Raw genomic sequence first — 18,393 nt, 5'->3', positions numbered from 1 at the left:
AGTCAACAAAGCTTCCAGCAGATAACGTGCTGCGGGAATTAAAAGCAAGCCTGAACCGGATAATTAACGTTCATAGAAAGCACAGTTCAGCCCCAAAATTACAAGCCAGAAAATAGACAACCCAATATCCTCCGTTTCATTTAGCATGTTGTAAGTGTGCTGATTTCCTCTGCTGTGAAGTTATTTATACTAATGTAAGAGTAGGGAAAGCTTTGAGAAATAATAATGGGCTCATGCATCCTAATGTAATTCATGCCGTCTTTTTCTTTCCAGCCTTCACATTCGTCCTTGACCTGTCGGCTTTCTGGGCCTCTTACCTTCCCCACCTGTGGAGAGGACAGAGGTCCATTCAGAGTGGCTTTCTTTAACTGCTCCGGAGTCATGCTGTTCCTTCCAGACGGTACGACACCCTGTTTAGAGATTGGACCATCCAGGTTCTTCCTGGTTTCTGGAATTCTACAGGCAAAAAAAAAAAATCAGAACAGCAGCAACTTGATTACAAGATCACAGTGATGCATCTTTTATTGCACGCATTCTTAATTTTAAAATACTTGTTTTACAATGCAAGCGTGTGTGAGTGGTCATCTCAGCTGTGGGGAAAAAATCTCCGATGTTCATGTATTTAACTTCAAACCAATTCTCACCTCAGGTAAAACAGCACATAGGCTTGTTGGTTGAGAACCACTTTGATGTTACTGGAATGCACCATGGAATCGTTCATCTGGTACCACTGGCCATTGCTGGCCTGCAAGACAAGACAAACCAGCGCTCTTTAAAATAATCTGCTGGAGCTGAAATACTGCAGCCACCCAGACAGCCCTGTTTCAGACGGCTTTTGTGACACATCGGCGCTGAATACATTACAATATCTGTCCGAGAACAACTCAACGAAAGATGGGGTCTTCTGGTTTTGTCATAAAAGTTCAAGTTTAATCTCTCATTCTCTTGCTCTCCCAGCTCTGTAATGTGCAGACCTCATGGCATGATTTTCAACAGAGGCATAAAATAACTAGTTTGCAAGATGATTTGTAAGGCCTGGTTTATGTAACTGAATCTCTTTACGTTACCTACCCTTTCACAAGTCAATAACGGCATATTTTAGATAAACCACATGAAAAACACAAGACCTGAAGATGATCTTAAAAAGCACTTTGCTACCTATTTCTTAGCAGTACTTTTCCATCTTTTAGAAACTGGCTGTTAGTCTTCTTTCAAATGTGTATAAATTTCACTCATTCTGCGTGAAGTTTTGTGAGACATTTATTAACGTTAACATGGCTATCTCACCAAATGATATAAAACAAAAAAAATTCATTTGAACAAATGTTATGAACGAAATATTGCTCCCTTGTAGTCAGAGGCTTTTTTAAAAAAACTTTTGAATAAACAGTATAGCTGACTAATTTTATCCCAGGACTCAAACTCATGGAGGAGAAGCTGTTTTTTTAATAAAGCCCCTAAAAGAAAAATCTAATGCTTCTGCAATTACTCTCTCTTCCCTTAACAGCTCCAGTAAAAACAAATATGAGCCAACACCTGTAAAAGTATATGTACAGAAGACACTGAACCTTCCAAGCACACTGATGCCTCCAATATACAGTAAAAATTAGTTAATACAGCTGGTCTTACCTTAACATAGCAGTAATAGTGCCCAGCATGGCAGCTGTACCCTGAATGCACCAGCACGGCGTACAGCCCGTACATAACTGGGTCCCCCGAACTCTGGGACATGTAGGGGCGGATGTTTAGGAACTCTGGGTAACCCACATCCTGAGAAGAGAAGAGCAGGACGTTAAACCGAACGTCCATAAATCCTTAGCAGCCCTCTTTAACCATGGACAAATGCACAAATCTGAATAATACTATTTGTCAAACACTTTTAAGAGTCTTGTTTTTTTTTTTTTAAAGTGCTCCAGAATATTTCTAAAACTAAATCTCAGATGAGGCCTGAGCACGGGCTGAGTTCGATGATCTCAGGATCAGGCCTCTGGAACCAGAGCCCTTCGGTACGAGGCTGTGCTGCTTGTGACGCATTAACAGAAGAGCAGCTCAAAAGAGCCGGAGGAGTCAGCCCGCAGTACTTCACTCCCCAACACGTGCTCATAAGAGGATATGCGTTTCTCTGGATTTCCACCGCTACACCACCCATTTTTCTGCCTTGGACTTTCATCCATCCATTTTCTAACCACTTCATCCAGTTCTGAGCCACAGCAGAGCTGGAGGGTATCCCAAAAAGCACAAGGCACAAGGCAGGGTACACCCTGGACAGGACACCTGGCACTGCAGGGGCACACACAGACGCACTCACACCAGGTCCAGGTCCCAGAAGCCAATTAACAATTAATCAGTAGGTCTTTGGAGTGTGGGAGGAAACCGAAGCACCTGGAGGAAACATACAAACTCCACACAGATAGCAACCCAGGGCCCCAGCGTTGTGGTTTAAAATAGAAAGACAGCACGCTCCCGATATTCTTGCAGGATCATATCATATGTATGTGATTATGAACTGTGTTTTCTGTGTGGGTGGGGGAGACAAAGTGGTGCTCGGCATCCTGTTTGCTCCTGTATTGGTGCCCCAGCTGCTGTAAGAGACACACAGTACAAGGCCGGCCCACGGTTCGACAGTCACGCTGCCCCTCACCTTGGTGATCTTCCCTCCACTGAAGTTGGCAAACCTCTTGAGAGACAAGGTCAGGACGTTGGAGGGTCGATGGACTGTAAAGCGCTTTGTGGCCGGCACTTTCTTCTTACACCTGATTGCAGCCGAGAAAGAGAAAAACACCCGAGTCAGCTGCCAAAGAAAAGCCCGAGCTTGCCACTGCAGCTTCACCTGCTGTCCTCCTAGTGCAGAGCTTTTCCATTTGCATCTGAACTGAGACTGCTGTAATGAAAAGGCCGACAGCCGCAGAATTAACATCAGACCTTGAGCAGTGCCGTAATGCCTTCAGCAGACCCTGCTTCAGGGAAATGTGTTATTTTGTATAGAAATGAACTTGTTCGTCTTCTAAAACCACCTGGTATTATACGCCAGCTTGTATTGAGTTACATTTTCAATTGCACCTCTTGGCTTTCAGAAGGTTCTGCTGTGGGACCACCTACCACGATCCTTCATTTGAAATAAGGTTGCCAACTTGAATCGTTATCAAGTTACAGATTGTTTGTTTTTTGTTTTTTTTTTAAGAAAGGCACTCACTTTGCACACATGTAAGCGTTCTCTCCACTCAAAACATCGGGCTTCACAAACAGCTCAAGAGCTCGGACGATGTTTGCGGCTTGCTGAAAGACAAGACAACGCGGCCCTTCAGTCCACAGGAAAATAACCAGGCGTGTTTATTGACAAAGTCACGACAGCTGGGATTGTACACATGTTGAGAGGCAGATTAGCCGAAATCCTTACTAAATCATTTTCGGTACAGCATCTGTTACGCTAAATGCTCAGAAGAGTCAAGATGTAAAGGCATATTTTCCACAACTGAACTGACATACTGCTGTATTTGGTGACTTACACACTGCAGGATGAATATATATATATAAACTTCCAGGTCTAGTGACACAATTGCTATGACTAAAATCCAGTTCTAGCAATTTCCCTATTATATCACACATTAACTACTTAACTGAAAGCACTGTATTTTTAATACATTTATGCCAGCATATAAAATAACGAAGTGTAATAGCTGAGGGAATGGTGCAAATTTCTCAATTCCACCACAATAAAAAGTACCTTAAAGGTAACCAGTGGCAGTATGTTAATTTTACACATGACAAATAAAGATGAGTTTAAAATGTTCACATATGGCAAATAGAAATCGAACCTGAACTGAAGCCAAACTGCCTCTTGCTTTGCTCATTCAGCCATCCTTTTGCGGGTATTTACATGTATTGGAAGATTCCCTGGGCAACCCAATGCCTAACGGCAAGAGTGAATCAGTGTCTAGCCTTCACCGCCCATGCTCCTCCTTAATATTCGCAGGAAGTGGCAACTCTACCCCTCTGCCCATGTGCTGTGGGAACATTCCAACTGGGAGAACAACTGAACTTTCATCCCAGCTGTGTGAGGATGGTGATGTTCTTAAACTGATTTTCAATCTGCGTTTCATCATGACGTTGCAGGGACACAATCGCCAAAAGTTTTGGTTGTCCGGGTCAACGATTCTCCTTTTTCTCTTCCTTAAAGATACGTTAATGGCCATAGCCATGTCAAAAGACGGACCACGTCTCCGAAGGCACTTGTTTATTCCTCAGCTTTCGGCGGTTTTAAATTTTTCCCCCACTGTGCTGGAATTTCGGGAAGCAAACCTTGAATGACTCACCCGGATTTCAACGGCTATGTCCAGATAAGGATCATAGGTATCCGACACACTTTTACAGACGGAACATTTGACTGGAGAAAAGATAAAGACAATGCTAGAAAAAAGGCCAAAGAAATGACATTCTGTACCACACACACACATACAAATCCGTATATTTATACCAAGTTTCTTATACGATATTCTTTAAAATTATTCCCTGTAAAATCAGAATAATTAACTTGTTAATGTAGTATTTATTTTTTATCATTGCTTCAGATGCCTACATTTTGTCAAATGTCACTTGACCATGTGCCATCTTGTCAGAGTGTTTTCGTTTTAATAACTTCCACCACTCTTACACCACATGACCGTTTTTCTTAATCAATCTACATGTTGCTGACAATCATTTAATTCAGCAGCTCATGGGGTTAGTGCCTTACTATAAACAACGTGCATATCAAGTGCAGCAAATGCTACAAATACACTGACTTACCTCGAGACCTGAGATAACCACCAAAGATCTGATGGACCAAGGTGGTGGCCTGTGTTTGCCTGTCCAGTCTACACGTTAAAGAAAAAGGGAGAGGGGAAAAAAAAAGGGCTTCATGAACAGTTCCCTGCACATCAAGAACTCTTGAGCTCTGTTTTGATGCAGATGGTCATGAAGTTCAAAACAAAGAATCCTAAATGTAATATAAGGACAACAGATAAATCACTTGCTTGCCTGAAACCACATGCCATAAAAATGGCAAATTACTATTTTCTTAACAACTGAATATGAGCTTTTGAATTTGGCACTAAAACAGAGTAAGAAATATAAATATCTAAATGGGCAGCCCATTCAAATGCAAATCTAAATTAAAACGCTTGGTGCAATAATGTTGTGGCCCATACAGTATCTCAGATAGAGGACTATGAACAGTACTTGAGGTCTTACTTGGTGTAGCCACTGAGGCAGGCCTTCTGCATGGCATCGATGGTGTAGCGCAAAAACTCGTGGGCATCCTCCTGACTCCCGAATCGGAAGTGCCTGGCAATTTCTGAAAACCAGCACGAGAATCGCATGAGAACCCATTCGCACCAGTGATTCATTCCCTACACAGTGCACGACGAGCTCTCAAACACAGAGTCGTTTGCCAGATCACCCTCCAGGATCCTTGTTCAAAAGTAAGGAAGAAATAAAAAGGTGAGAGGGAGCCTGATCAAAACCAGCCAAAGAAAACTCGCTTGATCCAGGATCACTCAGTCACAGGAGAACACGAATGACTGTAATGAAAGAGATAGGGTCAGCGGTAACTAATGTTAAACAAATACAGTCACCGCCTTCATGTCAGCTGAATGCAGACTTTTCTGAGGTTTTGTGCCAATGTAAAGGCAGCTGTTCCCAGCCTACAGCCAGCGAAAAAAGCCGAGCTGCAGTGTGATGCAAAACCCTGGGGTGTCACACATCTTTAAGACTGGAGTAGGAGGACAGTGCTGTTCTGACACATGACCACACACTCCATGGTATTCTCTCCAACACAATTTCTGATGTGTGTTTTTTTTTTTGCACTCTTAGCCTCACATACAGCCTCAGCTGAACTTGTTTTAAAATGCCTTTAGAGCCAAACTGGAAAGGATGTCACTCCTGTAAATAAAACAGCTCCTGAGCTGCTCTTTTTACAGAGAGTGATGCTTTAGTGTTCTCCAAGCAGGCAATCCGTGGCCCACTGTGAAAGTGCAGGGACGAGACGTACCCTGGAAGAGACATCAGTCTTTCACAGGGCACAAATACAAAGGTGCACAATGGGGCAATTAAGACGCACCAGTTAACCCAGCCAGCAGCCAGCATGTCTTTGTAAAATGCTTGGAAAGTGAAGGAGTTGGGGAAAACACAGAGGAACACTAGGGATATATGCAGCTCCACATAAACACAGCCCCAGCTCAGAATCAAACCTATGACGCAGCAGAGTTCCACCAAGCCAGCTATAACTAGTTTCTTTTCCACAAAATCAAAGCTGATACATGCTCCACCATTCTTCTTTTACACTGTCCCTCTCCTCCACATTAACGCTCTGCCTAGGGGGGAGCAGGCGGATGCAAATCCAGCTTACTTTTCAAGTCCCTGATGAAGGAGACCGGTTTGATGGCGTTGCCAGTGTTGGCAAACGCCTGTATTATGTGGTTCTGCATCACGCACATCATGCAGAATCCTGACTGGTGACCTGTAACACACAGAGACACAGAGCAAGGGTTAGGACAAACGTCTGCTCCTTCAGTCAGTTGCTGAGATCCCCATGATGAAGAACTACAGGAACCACTTAAGCCTAAACATTAATTTAAACAACAACAACAACATTTAAAAATATAGAATAGCAATACTAATTTTCTATTTACAACTTCAAACACATGCAGGACAGGGGAAAAAAATGTTTTTAAGCCTATCATCCAAACTAACAGTCTTGTATGGCATCAATAAATGTACAGATCATAGCGTGAGAGGATCAGAAACAGTGAAGGCAGCTTACAAGCCCTGCTGTGCTCCTTGGACAGAAGGTAGTTGGCGAGGGGAGGGGTGTAGGTCAGGCACTGCACCGTGGAGTTCAGGAAGCAGGTGTTGCCCAGGTTGTGGAGACCGGCTCCTACTCTGTAAATTCGCTCCCACTTCATGGACAGCCTGTTCCCCGGGAACAGCATCTTCTGTGGGGCAGGGATCCCGTCACTCTGTCCGCCACCAACACCCTCCGAGACTGAACACAAAAACCCGAGTGGATGCATTAGCGACCATTAGCAAGCGAGAGTCTGTGAAAAGCCTGGAAGCATGAGCGCTTGCACGCTAAAATGTAGGATGGTTCAAGAACTTAAGGCAACAGAATACATTGAATATCTTTACCACACACACACGGCTGAGCAGACCCGAGAAAAACAATACCAATCATGAGAAAACACTGTTCAGATGGTTTAAACGATGTGTTCACCCTTAACCAATAAGGAGAGCCCAGCCAATCACCTCCATCACCAATCAGTTATCAGCTAACTTGTCCAAGATCTTTGAAGTGACAAGTCTGAAGTGGTGAGCAAGTGGTGAGCTTGACTGATGATGTGGATGGTCATTGGTGTGGGTACGATTGGTGGCCCCTCTTGGATGACAAGGCAAGTATGCAGACTTAAATCTCCTTGGATGTTAATCACAAAGGGAAGCCAAGATCCCCCTCCACGCCAGCCTCAACACTGCAGCTTAACCCTCGCCCCACAATCGGGCCACACCTACCCTGCTTCTTCATCGGTAGGGGGTCCGCCGCCCTCTGTCCCACAGCTCCCTCTGCCTTGGGGTTGAGAATGACATACTTGGTCTTGAGCGCCTCCAGCTGGTAGGAGAAGCCCTTGCTGGCTGGCTCGAACTCAATCTTCTGCAGCAGCACCTTCTTGGCGGAGGAGGCCAGCAGCTTGTTGAGGTCACTATCATCAGCAGAGTCCTTGCGCCCCGGTTTCAGGGCCTCTTTGAGCTTGTCCACTATTGGCATTGTGCATCACTGTAACCCAGAAAGTCAGGGTCATACCACACAGGCGAGTCAGCAATGCAACACACCACAGTGCCCAACAGCCATCGTAACACAACGTTGCACAATTGAGAAGAGTTTAAAGTTGTCGGTCTCTCAGCCTTGACTACCCATCTTTGGTCACAAACCAAATTCCACAATTTTTGAAAGAATTGAAGAAAAGACCTACGTAACTCTCAGCATCCTCAATATGCTGTTTCATCTAAAGCCGTGTGGGCCTCACGTGCTGAAAAAAGTCTCTTTAAATCACTGCAGTGCCACCCTGTGTAGCTTCGCTCATCACCAAAGACGTGTGCATTTTGCACTTTTGTTCTAAAAATATACTGCGATATTCCAAAAAAATGCAGATTACATGAAGACCGTGCCCTTTTCTAAAAACAAACTGAGAGAGATGAAACCTTTGGAATGAGAGCAGAGAGTGAGTAAAAAGCAGAATTAAAACAATGCCGCCAGACACAGGCCTGCTCATATTTGTGATTCTAGGCATACCGTATTCTGCATGTGGTGCCCACCTTAACATTTTTCTGCAGCTCAATACAAAGAGACGCTTGACCCTCCAGCAGAGGAGACGGCACCTGACAGCAGCTGATGCCCAGCTCAGTTCTGCCCCAGTAAGTCATTTACAGAACACTGCTTCCACGTGGGCTGAAGCCACAGAACCCAGAGGAAAGTCAACGTAGGATACTTTAAACACAGGAGGCTTCCAACAAGGAACACAGTTCATTGTTCATTTTTAAGTAAATGCATGCTTTAAAAGAATCCAATTAAAACACAGCAGGATATTCCTGAATTACTATTGGGGAAAAATTTCAAATGTACGTTAAGCTGTCTTACTTGATTTCGAGCACAGTGCATTTGTCGTGAAAGGTTCAATGTTTTTTGCAATAACCTTTTAACCTGTGGCTGTAGCTTTCTTTTCTTATGTTATGCAAAAGCTTGGTAGCAATCCAATCCTAACAAAAGCTGCAGAACAGAAACCCCAATAATTAAGCAGAAATTAGGAGCTGTTTGTATGCAATGACCAGACCACAGAGACAGACTACAACTTTGTTTTTCTCAAAGTCTTGTTCCAAATACCTTTTAAAAAGCAGTCTGCAATTTCCAGCTTTGATTACCTGTCCCAAAAAATCACTTCCTACTCAAATACCAATAACAAGAATGAGAAACATTTTTGCATCCAGGAATTGAAATTGCATCCCTACAAACAGCACATTCGTCTTGGTAGCGCAGTGGCAGCAAAGTGGCCCAGAATCCCCTCCTCCCCATGTTTAAGAATGTGAGGAACCACATAAATGATCACATGCAAAGCAGAACTTCAAAGAACACTTTAAGGAAAGACCAAATTGATGGTGTTATTCATGCAATAAGGTTGTACAATTATGACTGACACACCTATCGGTGGCTCTTGAAAGCTGTCAAAAGCGTTCAAATTTTACCACCATAAGCAACGCTGAATGCAGCATAATTAACCTAACCTTGCATGGCAACATTCAAAAGACATTAGAGTGAAAGAAGAGGCTTGTCACTATGGATAGGGCTGCATAGGAAACGCTTCTTAACAAGCTGAAAACACAGATTTGATGAAACTAGCTGTCACCGTACGAAATTGGATTGCTGCTACTAAGTAGGAAATAATTTCCTCTTAAAATGGAAATGACCTGCTTCAAATAGTCTTGTATGTGGAGTTAGTGGATTTGAGGCATTTCAAAGGCGCAACATTTGAGTCATGTTTTGAACAGAAAAGGCAATTATTTAAGTGTGAGAGGCGGAATTACTCCCATTTAGAGCAACAAGCAGTAGGGACTGTTTTTATGCAAGAGACAGGGGAAACAGCGGTGAGAGAATTCATACAATCTTCTCCTCCATTTCAGCCCTCGGAGCCCAAGACTCCAAAGCGATTGTGCCTGAGCAACACGGTACAAAACAAACATTCCTCCTCTTGAGAAATCGTTTGTTTTTGCTGAAACCTGACAGCTGAGGACAAGAAGGAACACAGTGAAGTGGGAAGAGAACGAGCGGTTGGTAACATTTTCATCTGGTTAAAGAAGAAAATATTTTTCCCCAAACATGACGTCCGTCACCAGGGTGAAATCCTGGTCAGGCTGGGTACCTTTTCACAAAGGGCTCGTTTCCCCGTGACCCACCGTTCCCAAATTCTCATCGTCTGCACTGTAGGAGACAATAACAGCAGTGAGCTCCTGCTGATGAAAGGTACAACGTGCTCCACGACCAGGAACGACGAGGCAAAAAAAGACAAGTGGCTAAAATTGAACGTAAACTTTTTTTTTTTAAGATTGCTCATGATTTGCAAAAAGCCAAAGTCTTTCTTCTCTCAAGAGTGACAGTCACAAGGCCTGGGCATCACAGGGAGCTAGTGAGCGACCAGGAGAAGGGGGGCTGGCTGCGGACAGCACATCACCGGCCAAGAGGAGGAGGAAGAGGAGGAGCAGTGCTCCCCTCAGCTGCGCACTTGCTCCGACTGCAAGCTGGCAGCCCACCAAGGCAGCAGCCCAGTACTCGGGGCATCTCTCGCACACGCACACGTCCACAGGAGAAGCCGGTGAAGTACTCCAGCAAGGAGGAAGACGCTTGATCATCAGGCGGCTCACAGTGAGCAGGGAGCAGCAGCCGGCCTGGCCGTAGACACACATGTACTAAAACCACAAGGGCAAGGTAACCTTCACGTACTGATGTGCATGATTAAGAACAGCACGGCCCTCGCAGCAATCTCACACACACACACACACACACACACGGCTGTGATGTAACAGGGGAACAGCAAGCGCCAGAGGAGGGCTGGAGGATGACGCTGCAAGGTGTCACAGATCCATCTCCAGATCTTAACTGTACACCAGGTCGTAGCCGGGTCCCCAGTCAGCCCCACTAGCAAATTTCCACTCCTACGGCCGGAAACAATCAGACTCCTCCCTGCTCACGCAGGTCCGCGGCTCATGATCCAGAATCAGGCAGGTTATCTAGGCTCTTCGTCGGGGCAAGAGCTCACAACCAGTCCAGTCTACAACATCACTTGCAAGACTGACACCTGGAAGGCATTTGGAAAAAGCAGACCTGCGTTATAGCACACAGCATCTAAATTACTTTTGGACTCCGGCTAAGACAAAAGCTTTATTTTAGATCCACTGCGGAGGAAGACCCCAGTTTACTAAGACACTGTCCGTACCGACTTAAGTGGTCTTTAAATCATCTTGTTGCCGGAGAAATTAAATTAGCTTCATCCAAACCAAAGCCATGACAAACAGTAAATTTAGGGAATGACCATAAAGAATACTGTCTACCCTACAGGCACATGCAGATAGTGACTAGGGAGATGGAGAAAAAGATTTAAAGTCACAGGACTGCAAAGTTATTTTGGGGGATTAATGAGTTTTTATTCTGAGAGATTATCCCACAAAAGAAAAGCTTCACTTTTATCATGAAACTAAAACATCATGTATGTAAACAACACAAGACCCATTTCTTCGCATGCGTAAAGGAACAGCCAACATGAAGGCCTCCTAGTTAAAACTTAAACATATCATGTGGAACAAGTGCTGTACTATATTCCGTCTATCCATTATTAAACTGCTTCATTCAATTCAGGGTCATGGAGAGACCGGAGCCTATCCCAGAAAACAACGGGTGCAAGGCGGGGTACACCTTGGACTGGTCGCCAGTCCATCACAGCGCGCACACAGACAAACTCACACCAGGGCCAATTTTCCCAGAAACCAATTCACCTAGCAGTATGTCTTTGGACTCTGGGAGGAAACCCACACAAACACGGGAAGAACATACAAACTCCCACCGTGGCACATGTCAGCACACACGGCCTCATTCGGATCTCTCTACATTTCCGTCTCAGGACAACTCGCTCACACACCTCTCTCTGAGCCAAACAGGCGACGTGCTTTATCTTCCCTATCTGCCATTGTGATACCCAACTGACTTGGAATTCCCGATCGTGTCTTACTGCCTGATCATACAGCAATGATCGACTAATCCCCCCCTCACGGCCTGGCTCTGCTAATTGTGTCCAGTCTCCTCATGATCACAAACGGTGTAAAAAATACAAAAGACAAAGACCTGACCAAGGACTGATATACTTTTAGATGATTAGCAAATCGCCAAGCACCAAGAGAGGCATTGAGGCTAAATATCACAGACTGCACATCACATGCTCGCAGGTACTCAATCAGGCTGGGGTACATTCAATTTAAAGTACTATAACAACAGTGAGAGCTGTGGCACATTCCAAACCTAAATTCTTAAACAGATCCTTGTCCTTACCTACTGCTGCCCCCATCGCTCCTGTCTCCAACCCCCCCCACCCCAACCTCTCTCGCTCCCTCTGCTGGTCGCTCACTTGTCCTGCGTCTCAAGGAAACACCTAAGAGGAAACCTCCGGACAGCACCGGCCCTGATCCCCTCCCAGCCAAGGTTCGCTGGTTTATCAGCAGGCTGTGTGCCTTACTGCCGTAATCTCCAAGCCTTGTTCCGTGCTTATGAATTTCCACTCACCGTGTACTGTAATTCAGAGCCACGCATTTCGATTTTTGTCACTTACTGATAACGTCAAATAACGTAACTCACATTCGTATATACGACCCTGCATGGCGGAACTACTTCAATATTTTACAGCACACTGAGTCTATGTCACCTTCCATAAACCTTCCACCTTCCATAAATTAAATTACCATCAACAATACGAGTGGGAAAAAAAGGGAGACATGTTGCTGTCCCCTTTTAAGACTGCCGTCCACTGACCCGAACAACCCAGATTACTTGTGTATTGAAAAAAAGTAATGATCTCTGAATTCTTCTAGATCGCTTCTTCGCCTCATTTCCGAATCTAACTGTGCAAGCTGCCATTTACATACAAAAAAGAGAAATAATAAGTACACGACCAATGACCAATTATTTCTGCCACGCAGTATGACAACACACGAAGCTGTGTCAGAAGAATGAAAGCTAGAACTGGCTGAAGGATTCCAAACAGACAGAAGCGCTGAAATATACCTCCTTAAAACTGACTGAAGGAAAAGAGTTTTCATCCCATGTTTAGCGGGAAGATGAAGCGTCTCTGCATTCCGAGACAATCCCTCTGCTGGCTCCCTCCTAACACCTGAAGCCTGCTCCCAGACCTGTGCTCTGCAGATCTGTCTCCGGAGGAAACGTGTGGGCCCAGCAGAGCTACACGTGGGACCCCGGCTGCCCGTCAGATACCACAATCAGCCACTAATCACTCTACAGTCTCTTCGAGCACTAGAAAACACTCTGCATTTGGGGAATATTAAGAATACAGCAGGAGATATTGTTTGTCATAGTGACCCCATATCTATTTACAAAGGGATAGCATCGCTGTGCGACACGGAAATGTACAAGGGCTAAGATGGAGATTTTTTTTAAATCATCTCTGCTACAACTAAAAGTCTCGATCCTACACTAAGTCACAGCTTTACCACCGGCACTGTACTACCTCCTAACACCATGATCACATTTGCAGAGACATCGTCGTCGACATCAGAAAACCACTCAAAGCCCTAAATGAACCCTGTCTCAACATCAGTAACTCGCCCTTAAAAACATTATGGCACCAAAAAAGAATGTATACAGGTATATAATATAATTATTAGAACAGCAGCAAGGCAGGGAAAAGCTCCAGCTACCGTGCACTGGGGAATCGCGCTACATCTGTGTGTTCATCACACTGTGAAAATATTCAGACCGGGGGCGATTTTAATTTTCTTTCAAGAAAAATCACTTCACAAAAAAAGAAAGGGACAAGATAATAAAAAGAAATCAAATTAAAAAAAAACACATTTTAATATGAAATAGAGGCCCGAGGGCTATGCGTTACTAAAGCACGCTTCTCACTGCATCAGAAACCTGCTGTTTAAAGAATGACAAAACTGTGATGGTATTCGACCGTAGAATTACAAATGATTCGTGAACGTTTGAAACCGCGCAACACAATTTGCTCAAGAAAACAGACTATATCGTAAGGATGCGTTAACCGGAGTCTGAAATAATATCAGCAGCGTTGTAACATGACTGTTCCCACGTAACGTGTAGAGCAGACAGTGTGGTCTGACCACTGGAGACATTGCAGTTCTCCCGAACAACTGTCCAAAATGGAAACAAGCGTCTGCCTTCGTCATGCTGAGGTACACTTACTTCGCGAAAACACGACACGGTGGCATTCGTGTACCGGACTGTCGAAACCGTTATCTGGGCAATGGGCGTTTGACGAAGCGCCGGGCAAACGCGTGGAAGGAGGCGTTATGCGCCGAAACGCACGACCCGGATTTCCTCGGGCAGCTGCGCCTCACCCCCCACGTTGCAGTCACGGGAGACACGTTTTAAAGACGAGGCAGCTCTGCGGGTCCGGCGTGGCGCCGGGGACACGCGGAAAAAAAATAAAATAAAAATAAAGACGAAAAAATATCAAACAAGAAAAAGAGGCGAAGAGGCGCCGTAGCGGTAACCCGCGCTAGACAGCGGCTCACGGTTGTTTCCAGTAGTTGTGCCACTATCGTAATGCGAAACGGACTGGTTTTTAAAAAGCGCACAGAGAAGCATGCCTCTTAGACGAGTCGCGACAGCACTGCCGAGATTTTGTTGTTGTTGTTTTTTTACTTGCACCAGCAAAGCGAATAAGATCCCTCACGCACACGGGCAGCAAAATCAACTGCTGTACCTGAGCCGTGCAAGGTATTGGGCCATTGAATACTAAAAGAGCAATAAACCGTGCTGAAACAAGCCGACTAACCTACCTCTGCCTCCCAGCGCAGAAACCTAACAGGGTTACCACCACCACCCTGCGATTAAAAAAATAAAATCATAACTATACAATGTCGTTTCTACACCGGTTTTTACATACTCTCGGTCTTTACCTTGCGCTGTGATCTTCCACAAAGCGATGTCCCTCGTTTTTTTTACAGAAAAGTTTGCGGATCGCCGCTCCGTTTGCTACAGTACCTGGATTTTGTTACATTCGATCCTCCATGCTGCAACATGGGAGGGCGTGGGAGGGGCAAGCATGAGTGGCACTCCCTGTGGCCAACCAGATCGCCAGGAATCGGTATACGTCAGAGTACGCGCAGGTCATTTTTAGCCAATCGGAGACGACAGTGGGAGGTCCTGGGTGCCAACTTTCCGGAGGATTCCATTTTAAAGTTGTTTGTTTACACCCTGGTTTGCTCAGTGCCGGGAAAATGTAGTTCTAACGTAGATCAATGTTACTCGTGCGAATACCTAATTTCACAAAGCAAATAGTGAGCATGTACCTAATTAATCGCTGGTAGTTCCATACATTTCTTTATTACGATGGCACCTGGGGCAGGTCTTCATCACGCACTAAATTGAAAAAGTCTTCTACAGGCCGTGATGGAGGATGACCTACTGCTTTTAAATAGACCCTCACACACCTTTCCCACACGTATGATTTTATAATACCTTTCTACATCCAAGAGGACTCCTGAGAAACAGGCTGAATAAAGAACTGTAAATTCACTGCGCCAAGGCCATCTAGAATAAGTCTGGGAGGCGATATTATATTTTATGTTAATTCCTGACCTTTATTACATTTAACAACATAATGTTTTGGTTTGCAGATAAACCTGAATTATATTTATTTTGGGGGGCATTGGGGGGAGGGGGAGAGAGTTCCTGAATATAACTGTAAAAGTGCAGTCTTTTTACAGTTCAAACCTCATCATATAACCACAAAGCTGACTGAAGTAAAAAATTAAAACAAATGCAACATAATATTAGAAATACACCATGAGTGCATAATTCAGTGATACTGACTTGTCCCTGTGTGTGTGCACCTCACTATTGGACTGACGTCCTGTAGCCCCGTCTAGCACATTGTGGTTCTGGGGGGTGGCCATCACTGGCAATAGGAAGCTTCCTGATAATGAATAATGAAATTCAGATAAATGTATGCATCATGGTTTTGAATAAGGAGACATATTAGTGCTTTTGACAAAAAAGTTAAAAAAACATTCTTCCATGCATCTATTTTCAAACCGCTTCTTCTCTGGCGGAGCTGGAGCTTGTCCCAGCAAGGCAGGGTACACCCTGGACGGGACACCAGTCCATCACAGGCACACACTCACACCAGGGCCAGTTTTCCCAGAGGCCCATTAACTTACCGGCATTCCCTGGACTGTAAGGGGAAACCCACACAAACACCGGATAGAACATACAAACTCCACACAGATAGCATCCCAGATCAGGAGTTAATGCTAATCACAGCTGCCTGTGCTGTGCTGCCTGATTGGGAAAAAAAAATTGAATAATAATTCCATACACTTATATGGTGCTTTTCCTGAAACTCCACTCAAAGCGCTTTACAAGTAATGGGGATCCCCTACCACAAGTGTGCAGCTCCACCTGCATGATGCGACGGCAGCCAAAGTGCACCAGTACACTCACCACAAACCAGCTCACATAGTGCTTCTCATCCCAGGGAGCTCTGCTCTTCAACAGGAGACCTACATCATCCACCACTTAAGTGCGACCCCCACCTGAGTGACATTTGAGCCTCCATTACATGTCAGCCACAGCAAATTAGGTGAAGAATTAGACACAGATTCACCAATGATATTAAAGAAGGATGTTTATTTAGGGAGGCCAGACTGAACAAGCCCAAATAGGAGTTTAGCCTGGACACCAGGGCGAAGACCTCTGCTCTTACTGACAGTGCTCCGGGACATTTAAAGACAAAGTCGTCTGGACCTTGGTTCAATGTATCACCTGAAGGACGCCACCTAGTGACCCACCAACGCCCCTTACCGCAGCAACCACAGCTCAGCGGTTTGGGTGAAATTATTCTGATAAACCCACCACAAAGAAATTCAAGTGATTATTTTCACCCATAAGCAGTTTTATGCCATACAACATCTTGAAATGAAATGTGCTTGCCCTCCACTGTCTTATCCCAACAATAACCCAGGGCAGCACAGCTCTGGACTGAAAACACAAATGCCGACTATCACCATCCTCTGTGAATTCCTGCAGTGATGAACTTTTAAAAAGCTCCATCTTGGTGAAAATACTGGAAGGGAAAAGGTGTTTAATGGAAAATGTGTAACAGTAAAAAGCTCACAAAAGTAATCCAACACATTAAAATGAAGAGGATCAAGTGGTACCTCTTCAGATACGCCACATTTTTTTTCAGTGGTGTAAACCAACTAGACAGTTAATGCAGCATTTCTTGGAATCCCCAGACTAAAGTGTACAACAGCGAAAACGTAGAACTGATATTTGAGTAATTATCCCAGAAATGTATCTTCTAGTTGTGGAAAGAGAAGTATATGTGGCAGTCAAAATAACTTGTCTTTTGGATCACTGGTGATCAATCGAATAGTAGCTCAGTGCCGTACTACGGTAAATACACCACAACAGCAAATCGCACCTAAGGTCATCCTCTAGAAAACAGACTCACTTCACTTAACGTGAACATTAACTGGTTCAGTTAAGATGAATATAAAATTATTTTAAGAATTTACTACAGTATTCAGCAAAGTGACAGTAACGCTGCCTCGTTTACCCGAATTTGCCTCCTTCTTGATTCGAGTCTATTATGCGACGTTTGAAGATTTGACCAGATACAGCAAATACACGTTAATACAAACCAGACTTAGAACAAGATGAAACAGCTCTCACCTCAAGGCCAAACCCAGAGCTCCGGGTCTCCATCTTACCTAAAAATAGTGGTTTGTGTCTGTATCCCGGCTCCGAAGCTGTGGGGAGTCTTGTGAGAATAACACCGAAAGCCTTTTCTCTGTACAACACACACAACACAAATTTACTCCTCAATTCGCAACACCCGGCCTCTCACACGACACCGTATTTTCGCGAAAATAACCGCATAAGCTCCAAACCCCACCAAACTCCAGATTGTAAACAACAACGAAACATTTTTAAACCGATTTCTGTATGGTGTCGATTGTACACGTGTGGCGTCGTTCTGTTTTGTAAAATATAATTTGCCAAATCTTGCTCGGTAAGATAACGTCGTTTAGTGCAGTCTCTTGTAGCCTTTGCTCTTCGTTAAACACGCCAATGTGTGGTTAAAAATATCCGTCATACGTTTTATTTGTATCTTAAAAAAATACATGAGCCTCATCTTTTTCATATTTGGTTTTCAGGTCATATATTTTATGTTTTAGTCCATCCAGGCTTTCAGTGTAGGCCTACATCGTGTGATATATATATATAATCAGTCTTACTGGTGTGCTCGATTTATCCGAAGAATATCATAGGTAAGAGGGCATTGACTGTAATGGCAATGAAGCACAGCCTGTTTTGTGTTGTTTTTGTGGTAATCTTGTAATTAAATAGTGCGACCACAAGTAGGCAGTCTTTCACCGCATTAAATCCCCAGAAATGTGTTATTCAAAGCAACAGGACGTAGGATTTCATCTTCATCTCCTTTTTTACACTTAAATCCGTAAAACAGTGGATAGGGTTCCATTTGTTAACGTCCCTTCCGTGCGTTTGAAGGTAATGAGTACAAATAAACAACGAAAGGATATGGGTTAGGAAGGATGCAA

The 18,393-nt window shown here is 44.3% G+C and overlaps 1 protein-coding gene across 2 annotated transcripts in view; it reads right to left on the bottom strand.

Annotated features, from left to right (window-relative positions):
• Positions 1–18,112, bottom strand: part of usp36 (ubiquitin specific peptidase 36) — a 32,092-nt gene extending 13,980 nt beyond the window's left edge. The window contains exons 1-13 of one of the 2 annotated variants that reach the window (XM_088926834.1): positions 18,070–18,112; positions 17,542–17,621; positions 7,543–7,804; positions 6,800–7,021; positions 6,386–6,496; positions 5,230–5,332; positions 4,786–4,853; positions 4,314–4,384; positions 3,194–3,276; positions 2,642–2,753; positions 1,630–1,770; positions 645–745; positions 318–456 (exon numbers count right to left, since the gene is read on the bottom strand). In XM_088926834.1, the coding sequence (XP_088782960.1) occupies positions 318–456; positions 645–745; positions 1,630–1,770; positions 2,642–2,753; positions 3,194–3,276; positions 4,314–4,384; positions 4,786–4,853; positions 5,230–5,332; positions 6,386–6,496; positions 6,800–7,021; positions 7,543–7,795 (1,404 nt within the window). In that variant the 5' untranslated portion in view covers positions 7,796–7,804; positions 17,542–17,621; positions 18,070–18,112. Of the gene's footprint in view, positions 1–317; positions 457–644; positions 746–1,629; positions 1,771–2,641; positions 2,754–3,193; positions 3,277–4,313; positions 4,385–4,785; positions 4,854–5,229; positions 5,333–6,385; positions 6,497–6,799; positions 7,022–7,542; positions 7,805–14,724; positions 14,829–17,541; positions 17,622–18,069 lie in introns of those variants that run through there. The other variant, XM_088926833.1, reaches the window with a different exon arrangement.
• Positions 18,113–18,393: the final 281 nt, after the last annotated feature.

Source organism: Atractosteus spatula, chromosome 11 (genome assembly GCF_055471065.1).
Source record: "Atractosteus spatula isolate fAtrSpa1 chromosome 11, fAtrSpa1.hap1, whole genome shotgun sequence".
Taxonomy (NCBI): domain Eukaryota; kingdom Metazoa; phylum Chordata; class Actinopteri; order Semionotiformes; family Lepisosteidae; genus Atractosteus; species Atractosteus spatula.
This window is presented reverse-complemented; position numbering and strand designations above follow the sequence as displayed.